General features: G+C 45.7%; 1 protein-coding gene across 1 annotated transcript in view; it reads left to right on the top strand.

Moving 5' to 3' along the window:
• TCERG1L (transcription elongation regulator 1 like) overlaps positions 1-5,600 on the top strand; it is a 95,181-nt gene extending 89,581 nt beyond the window's left edge. The window contains exons 11-13 of the mRNA XM_009637356.1: positions 520-609; positions 3,614-3,732; positions 5,444-5,600. Coding sequence (XP_009635651.1) covers positions 520-609; positions 3,614-3,732; positions 5,444-5,600 — 366 coding nt within the window. The remainder of the gene's footprint in view (positions 1-519; positions 610-3,613; positions 3,733-5,443) is intronic.
• The last annotated feature ends 3,965 nt before the right edge of the window (positions 5,601-9,565 follow it).

Below are 9,565 nucleotides of genomic sequence, written 5' to 3'. Positions count from 1 at the left end.
GCAGGAAAGGGGAGGAGCCTGGAAAAGGAGGAGATGGGAGAGCCGTGCTGCTGGGGGGAAGTGGCACGTTTACGGCAAAACCATGGTGCTTTGAAGGTGTTCGCTGCTCCTCAGCGGGTGCACGCACTCACGGCCTCATTTGGGTGATAATTAAAGTTTTGGAGAGGAGGGGAGTTAACGCTGAGATAATTGCCTAAATGGGAATGGATGCTTCTGTTGTACAAAGGGGATAATAAAATGGCGTTTTCCTTTCCGCTACAGATTCTTTCCATCAGAAATGTGGAATGAGCCTCTCCCAGATACTCACAGAGATATCCTAGAGCAAATCAATGCTAATGGTGTGGGGGCGACCAGAGCGTTGCCAGAAACAGATTAAAATTCCACTTCCAACCGCTCTGAGGCATCCTTCAGAGGGTTCATTAGCTTTCTGAACTACTCTTTTGCTTCACCTTGGAACATTTTCTTCTTTCAGATCCTTATTAAAATTCCTTAATGCAACTGTGTTTGTGTACTTCACAGGTTTCGGCATTTTCTACGTGGGAAAAAGAGTTACACAAAATAGTATTTGATCCACGCTATCTTCTACTAAATTCAGAAGAACGGAAGCAGGTGAGCGTTACCTCCAGCGGAGCTTCTGATTGGCAGCAAACATCTCCCAAATTAACCCTCACGACAGGGGAATTATCTTGGTAGGATCAAAAGAATTGCATAAAATTGGCATTTCTTCCTTGAGCTTTTCAGTGAGACCCGTCATTTAGGCTTTGCTCATGAGAAAGTGCTGTGTCCTTTGGAGAGTGGTAGAATATTTTCTAGGAGTTTGGCAGTATTTTCTGCTGTATTTTGCAGTAACTGACCTTGCTGGGCATAAATGGGTAGCGCACCGTGGCTATGCCAGTGGCTGTTTGAGCGGGTTTAGTTTTTCTGGCAAGCTGCAAAGGGAAGTGGACTCTTTGGTGCCTTGTTTATTTGGGCTTTAATTATCATCAGGGATCTAAAAGGACCCCAGGGCTGCAAATTAGTCGAAAAAAATTAGGAGAGATGCAAGGATGTTGCAGAGAAGGTGAGTGTTTCTATCTGGTAGTTATTTCTCTCCCTTACCAGTCGTAGACATCCTGGAGAAGGAAGAATTTTGAGTATGGAATTGTCCGGGTTTTTTAACAAACAGGATGAAAAATGTACTTATTGCTCTTGCACTGGGGCCTGAATTGTCTTGTGGTTCTCCAGAGAGCTTCCTGTAGGTGTTCACGGAGGGCCTGGGCACATACATCTTCATTTACTCCCTTTCCAATATTTTCTTTCCTAAAGAAAACAAAAGTGAAATAAAATAATACGGAGATACGGGACTGAAAATGTAAGAGAAACTGCTAGAATGGAAAATACTGCTGGCCAAAGAGACTAAGCAGGGGGGTTGTATTTATTTCAGGGACTCAGCAAGGACAAAACCTAGACCTTGATGAGTCAATCAAGATACATTGCTGCTTTCATTTTGCCAGCCTTGGAGATGATAGAATAGGACTACATCATGACTACGCCCAATATAATGTGCTTGAAGCACTGCCGAGGGGTCCGCGTTTGTGGGGTCTACTCAAGACCCAAGGGAAGGGTTGCAAAAAGCAAGTAGTTGGGAGGCCTTCGGGTGGGAACCCCTAGGCAGGTAGAGGTTGGCTCTGGGGGTGACAGTAACTCAGGCTCAGAGCTAGGGTGGGAGAGGGCAATCGTCGGTCGCTCCTCTGCAAAACGGGGTTAAAAAAGCAGTAAGCTTGGGAGCACGTGCCAGGTGTGAAATCTATTTTAGCTACTAAGCTTGAAGCTAAGATTTCTAAGCGTTCAGCATGAGCCGTTCCATTTAATTAGACCCCGTTTTCCTCCACGAAGTAGTTAAAGAAGAAGGTCAGACTCAGACAAGAGTAGATGCCTGATTTAATGGAAGCGCTTCCCAAAGTGCAACTCGAATTAGTAGAAGACATTATTTGGGTTTATGGAAACATTTACCTTCACGGATGCCGACTGTGTGACCTGAATAGCCAGCATCCAAGTACTTTTTAAATTATGCAAATGAATTTATATTGGAGGGGGCAGAGGTGAGAAGTGGTTCACGACGGGAGGAAGGAAGGAAGGAAGGACGGAAGGGGTCATGACTGGCTGTACTGCAGTTTTTCCTCTCCCCCCGGACGGGTTGGAAGGGGCAGGGAACGCGTTTTGACTCTGGTCTGCAGGTGTCCGAGGGAGCTTCCTCTTGACTTGAACTTGGGCTGAGGTGGGTTTGACTCCCAGGAGTGCAAGCTCTGCTGGTGGGGGGGGTGTCCTTAGGCTGCCCGAGGCGTGTAACGATCTGTATTGAACATCTGTGGCCTGCTCCACTTACATACCGATACTTTCCAAGGGGTTGTTAGCGGTTGAAAGATGCTCCTGTGTATAAGCAAGGAACAGTGAAGGGTAAAGGAGCAACTGTATTAAAATAATGAGCTGTTAATTCTGATTTATTACCTTCATAGCAGCTTGGCTGATACCAGAAAGGCAAGCAATAACAGTGTCACCAACTTTATTTATTCCATTTTTCCTGTCTCCTCCTATACACAACTTAGGCGATTGCATACAGTATAATATATTCCGATTCCTTAGGTTTTCCATAGTACTTCTTCCCCAGCCATTTTTTGATGCTCGCTTTCCCAGTGCTGTTTCTGCCCTTTTCCATGTACCACACGAAACACCGGTTGTAATTCAGTGCATCAGCTTCCATGACGTGCAGATTCGCACCTGGGCGTCCTCGTGGCTGGTGGGAAAGCAACCGTGGTGGTAACCGTAGTAATCACCTTTAATGTGTGTCGTTTGTGGTGGGAAGGGTGGTGACTGTGGAAAGCTAAGAGCGTTTTGAGGAGCAGCTTCTTTTATTCAACGACTCACCGTGCCACACTTCTTGGAGTGTGAAACCAGCAGGGCCAGATTTTTTGGTTTTCAAAATGTGATTAAAGCAGTTGGCAGAATCCTGTGACGCAGTGAACTCCTTAACTCCTTTTCAAGACACCAAAAATCCTAATGCTGAGCGCCCCGCTGCTTATTTAGCTGCCAAGTATTGTTAGAGGAAGGGTGTCAACCCTTCCGAACGCGTTAAAGCTTTCGGGTGGACGTGTACAGAAGATCGTGTGTAAGCTCGTGGGTTTCAACAACTGATTTGAAAGGTCTTCAGGCTTTTTGGGGGGGTAACCTGCAGAAGAGGGGTGTTCAGCATCACAGACATTTTCAGGAATTCCTGCAAGTTGGGAAAAGATGCGAGATCCAAACTAAATAAATGCAGGCAGCTACACAGATGTACAAAAATAATGCTGTAGGCGTGAAAATGCGAGTGAGACACTGAAGTCAGGAAATTTTGATTTATGTTGCCCTGGATGTTTGAATGGAGATGTTATCTGTCCAAATTACACCTTTCTCCAGCTGCTTATTTTGTGGGAAGACGAGCAGTGCCGCGTGAAGCCGATCCCGCTGCACGCGCGTCGGCCCGCACGGGGGGCAGATAAGAGCTGTGGGTCGTGAGATTGACAGCCCTTTGATCAGGCATAAATACCGTAAAGGCTTTCTTAATAAACGCTGTGTCTTGTTTCCCTTTCTTGGCAAGATATTCGAACAGTTTGTCAAGACCAGGATCAGAGAAGAGTACAAAGAAAAGAAAAACAAATTGTTGTTAGCCAAAGAAGAATTTAAAAAGCTCCTTGAAGAATCCAAGTTATCGCCCAGGTATGGCATTGCCTTATGAAGATTTGTTAAGATAAGCTTTCTCATTTAGCCTGTGCTTACCAGCCCCGGAACGCCGTGGCGCTGAGCGTACCCTTCATAGCAAGCGTGAGCATCCGTTGTTACCGGGCTGCGTGGGCATGTCTTCCCTCCTATTTTACAATATTTTTTCATATTCCCGGGAAAGGCAACGTGCCGTTGCTCTCACTGCTCCTTTCCCTCTCTCTGTCATTAAGAACGTGTGATATTTTGCAAAACACATTTATTTTATATGCATATATATTATAATTATAGAACACACACATATATTAGCTCTATAAAATGAGTGCCTGAATGTTAAATCTCACTTGTACCAGGCATGCAGGTGTAACTACTGAAAAAATAGGGGGGTTAGGTTTGGGTTTTGATGGAAGAGAAATGTAACTTAACAAAGGTAGTATTAATACCACGTCACTAAACTAAAATTAAGCGTACGATGCAGTGACTTGTTTTTCTACATTGATTTTTAAGTAGTGGATCCAAAACTGCACAACGGCAAATGCGGTGCTTAGGATAGCACTTGCTCGTCTGTGTATTACATGAAAATAGAGAGATTTATATATTGTAAGTCTGGTTAAATCGTTGGAACTAAGAAATTACAGTTTTCTCTGCTAAAATACGCAGGTAGTTGCACAGCACTGCCCGCCTGGACATGGATACAAACGACACCTTGGCCTCTCCAGAAGTAATGATTACAAGAAGTTTTTTTACAACAAAACTGAGAGTTTTCTGGGCTAACGTAGCAGCTGGCTCCAGCAATGACGTTTCCAGTCTGCAAGGGCAAAATGCTGCTGGCCTACAGCACAGAGAGCATTTTAGAATCACAGAACCATAGAATGTTTTGGGTGGGAAGGGACCCCCAGAGGTCACCCAGCCCAACCCCCCTGCAGGAGCAGGGACACCTTGAACCACATCAGGTTGCTCACAGCCCCGGCCAACCTGGCCTGGAATGGTCCCAGGGATGGGGCCTCCACCCCCTCTCTGGGCAACCCCTGCCAGGCTTTCACCACCCTCAGTGTTACTGGTTTTGTTGAGCTGACTGTGAGACCACAGCATCAAAGAAACTCCTCTACCGGCAATAGTCCCTGGCTTGGTTTCAACGCTCCATCAAATGCCAAGTTTGCATTGGAAAATGCTGGACCTGGTGATGAAATCCTCGGGCCAGGCTGCCCATGGGTTTCCATTGCATTGCGCCCATCACTCAGAGTTACAGGGAATTTTTTGCTATTTTTTAGGGAAGATCAGGCTAGCGTGGCGTTTCCTCAGGTGTCGGGTACTGCTGACAGCCAAAGCCCACGTTTGCAATTAGGCACGGGTGTGGGTTTCTGCTAATTACTGAAACAGTGGCCATACGTACCAGCTGGCACAGATCAGAACCGCAGTGACCTGGGCTGCAGCACATACCGTGTTAATGGCTGGAAATTGTCCTGTCAGCTGTCACCCTGATTTTTCGAAATCAGAAAATGGAAGTTGGCTGTTGCAGGCTGATGGGTGAGCCAAAGCCTGGGCATGGTCTCGCCTCCCTCATCCCGGGGGCTACCATCATCTTCCTGTCAGATATTCCCCAGAACACCCATTTTTAGTGTCTGTGTGAAAAGCGAAGCGAGAGCCAGGTCAATGAGTCTGAGCGGGGATTGACAAAGCGGCCGCTTTACAACGTCTCTCTCTCCTGCAGAACGACGTTCAAAGAATTCGCAGAGAAATATGGCAGAGATCAGCGGTTTCGCCTTGTCCAGAAGAAGAAGGACCAAGAGCATTTTTTCAATCAGTTCATACTGATTCTTAAAAAGAGGGACAAAGAAAACAGGATAAGGCTACGGAAAATGAGATAAAACCTCCTGAAACCGGCAATAAATCCACGAGTCGATGCTGTGACCGCACGAAGGAATTCAAATGGCGGCTGAAGTGTTGGGGGTTAAACTGGGCAACGGCTTGACGAGGAGGCGTCAACCCCGAGAAGGACTTCCTCTAAGCGGAGCTTATTGAACACACGTTGGATTGGTGGAGGTTGTTCTGCAGGAATCTGAAGGATATTTTGTTCTCAAAAAAATTTAATGTTTCATATTGAAGCTCTCTTTTGTACAACATCCAGAGTTTGATGCATTTCTAATTGCCATGATATGTCAATCCCTTAATTGTTTTAATTATGCAAATTACTTGTAATATACACAAATTATGAATCCAGTGCAGATTTGTAATTAAGCAGAAGCAGATGCCATCCGTAACAATCTCCAGATATTTTCATCATTTAGGGGAATTATCTGAAGCAATCTTTTGGCAACTTTTTTGCATCAACATCAAGTGTTTCGCGGTGCGGTGGTACGCAGGAATCCATTACCCGCTGTTCACACGTCTCTGTCCAGTTCTCTGAGTAGTAGTAATAAGGTATTAATTGTTAATCTTAGTGAAGAGTGTGAAAACCTTGGCGTATGTTCCATAGGAAATCCCTAAGTTACAGGAATAGCTTTCCGCTCGCCGGGGATGGTGCCTTCAGGCACACGGGCGACAGCGGCGCTTCTCCGTCGGCGTTCCTAGGAAGAAGCTCTGTTGTAAGACCATCGCAGTTACGATTTCACCTCCGGTACTGTATGTGAAAAGTCTGCATGAGATTTTTCTCATCATATTTGTATAAATAAATATTTAACTTTTTTAATTAATAAACACTTGAAGCCAACTTTCAGGGGGTTTTAAGTTTCTAAACTTTTCGAAATGTTGGGTGACACAGCGGAGGGCTGGTGGGTTTTACCTGAGAGGTAGAAAACCAGAGCGAGCTCCTTCTGCTCAGGATTTCTGTGCAAATCCCACTGACATCGACTGGAGTTCTGAGCCCCTTGAGAGCCAGGTAGTCGCTCTGGCCACGGGGGTGGGATACCGTGGCTAGAGAAAATCAGCACAGCTCCGCTGAACGCCAGTAGATCCCTCCCTTTATCTTGAAGGAAAGACACGCTCTCCTCTGCCTGCGACCACAGTAATTGTCTCAGTTGACCGAGTATTTAAGCTATTACTTTTATAGATTTCTACTCGGTAGGAGTGATTTCAATGCCTTCCCCAACTAGTGGTAGTTTTTCTTTAGATGTGTGCTGGATATTTTTTATAATCAAGGAAATAAAAGGTCTTTTCTAACGCTTTGGAAGAATGAACTCGGCATAATTCAAAGAAGAGTACTTAAGCTAAGATGTGGTTTAGAAAATATGCAGAGTTTCAAACTTCCACGTGAAAAAAATTGTCATTTATTTCTAGGAGAGCGAGACCTGACCCAAAGTTGCTGTTGGAGTGAGCTGAGGGAACACGTCGCTGTGTCGGGGTTGAACAGATGCTGCCAGTTTGGTCAGGTCAGGGTGACACTGCAGGGCCGGGCAAGCCGGGAGATGCAATTTGCTTTTACATGGCTTGTGAGACTCGTGGTAGCCACTCACAACCTTATTTAATGATTATTTTCACATCGCTGGAAGAGCCTGGTGTGCTCCCACCCCTGCATGAGTTATGTAGAGACAAGTGCTGTTCGTTTGTGCCTGTGGTAGGAGTAGCAGCAGCGACCCAGAAAAGAAGATGTAGGTCTTCCAGTAGACCTGAAGACGGACTTCAAAGGGGTTTTTATAAGGTTTTGCAAGTTTTCCTCTTAAAAAATAAAGTGCAGAAAACCACTGAGATCTTGCTTTTATGACTGAAAGCTCTTCTGTTTCAGTGGCTTGTACCCCTTGTGTCGCTTTAAATGTACGTGCCTGTCTAGGCCCTACACTGCCATCCCCTATTTCAAATACAAATAAAATGGGGGGTTATTGCAGGGGGGATTCTCCTTGATTTTAGCATTTCCTGACAACGTCAGAAATCCTCACTACGATGTAAGTATGGCAGCAGACGGATGATGTGTTCGATTGCCTTCTGAAATCCTGTGAAACACGAGAAGTGATCGGTGCTGGTGGCATGATCCGTGTCTGCTAGAGAGCCTCCAAGCTCGGCTCTGTCTTCTAATATTTAAAACGGAGGAGAATTGAAATAAAGACACCCAGCCCCCAGGTACAACAGCAGGAAATGTGTACGATAAGGCAGGTTATAGTGCAAAATACCGACGGGCATCAAGGCAAAATGTGTTCAGAGAAGTGCATCAAGTTTGTGGAAGCATGCGATCCCATCCCAAATAATATTTTTATGGCCTATTCATTTCTCAGTGTCCTTAAGAAATCCTAATCTCGCTTCAGGTGCCTCAAATTAAACCATTCTCCTCCTTGTTATTAATACATAAGCAAAATGACTTTGTCGGGAGTGACTGCTTTTTGTTGTCCATCAGAAGTCTCCTCGGATGATGGCAGAGCCCATCCTCCATATTACTTTCTCCTGTTCTTATCTAGAAATAGTTTTGCTGAGCTGAAAGAGAAACCTGGGTAACAGTAAGAAACAACAAAACCATTTTAGATTTTAACCTAAGTCACAAAACACGCGCATTGGCACTGTGAATACAAATGAATTAGCATCCATGTCTAATACGTCAGAGAAAAACCTTCTATCACAACTTTTTATTCCAGTCCGAGATGAATATAGCTGCTTTTTGCTACACCACGTTCTCCTTTGGATCGGTATAGTATACAGCACATAATAGCCGTTAATATTCTCATCCTAATTATTGTTGCTTATAATCCTGTTACTTTAATAAAATATAACCACAGCCAGGAAAGCCTTGAAGGTTGCAGGTGCCTTTGATGGGTCCAAAAGCTCGGCACGCGGACTGGCTCCAGGTCCATCCGTTTGTCTTGGAGACAGTCGGGTGAGGCTGGTTTTGATGAGGTCGGAGCTGAGGTTGGTCTGGCCTCCAGGCACTGAAAAATGAGGCTCTCCCTAAAGCCAAATCCAGCAACTCTTAGAGAAAAGGAGGCCCGATGCTTGGTTTGGTTGGGCTTCCCCGGGAACACTTGCGTGGCACCACCAAGGAGGTGCAGGAGCCCTCGGCACCGCTGCGGTCTCTCACTGGGGGTGACTTGGTGGCTGATTGGGAAATCGCACAGGAATGATGGCCAGAAATGTGTGACCATCGTCCATTAAGGGCATACAGTGAGCACCACGAAATTAGAGCTATCAGTGCAGGGGAGATCCCCTATGGAGTCCCACATAACGCCCCAGCGCCGCCGCGGAGCGCTGCCCGCCTGTTGGGAGCAGCTTTGGAGGCAGCGTCGAGGGGGAGCTTCAAGGGCTTTGCCAACCCAAATGATTCTATGATTCCATGATCATTGGCAAGACTACTTTTGAGTGGCGCTCCCCTCTTTGAGGTGATGCAGCAGCAGCCAGATCAGGGGGTGCAGCCCCCATCATTGACGGACACCAAGGAGAAGAGGAGTTGCTCGTGTCAGAGAAGACTAAAAAAAAAAAAAAAAACCAAAACCTTAAAAGCTTCAGGCTTTGGCCATGCAGTTAAGTCTCAAGGCTAGGAGGGGGGTAGCATAGCAGGAGGTGATGTTTACCAAACTCGAGCAATTCCGCAAGAACAAATCAGGGTAAACTGACTTTCATGAGTTTAGGAGTTAATTTTCAGGACTCCCCTTTTACCTTCCAAAATAAGGGCTCTCTTCCTTTTATCTGGGTAGCCAAGAGGAAAATCTAATTATTCCTGACTTCAGGAACCCGTTGAATTTTTTTTTTCTGGGGTGATTTCAGTGGCGTAGCACTTTGGGTGGCTTGTGACTAGATCGTTCAAATTACTGTGTTCAGCTCTTCAGGAACCCCACGTTTCCTAATACCGGTCACATTAAACCATGTGGAACCCATCTTTTTAATTGCTGGGCTCATCAGATAAACCTGAGGGGGA

Source organism: Egretta garzetta, unplaced genomic scaffold (assembly GCF_000687185.1).
Source record: "Egretta garzetta isolate BGI_Z169 unplaced genomic scaffold, ASM68718v1 scaffold164, whole genome shotgun sequence".
NCBI classification, from domain to species: Eukaryota; Metazoa; Chordata; class Aves; order Pelecaniformes; family Ardeidae; genus Egretta; species Egretta garzetta.
This window is presented reverse-complemented; position numbering and strand designations above follow the sequence as displayed.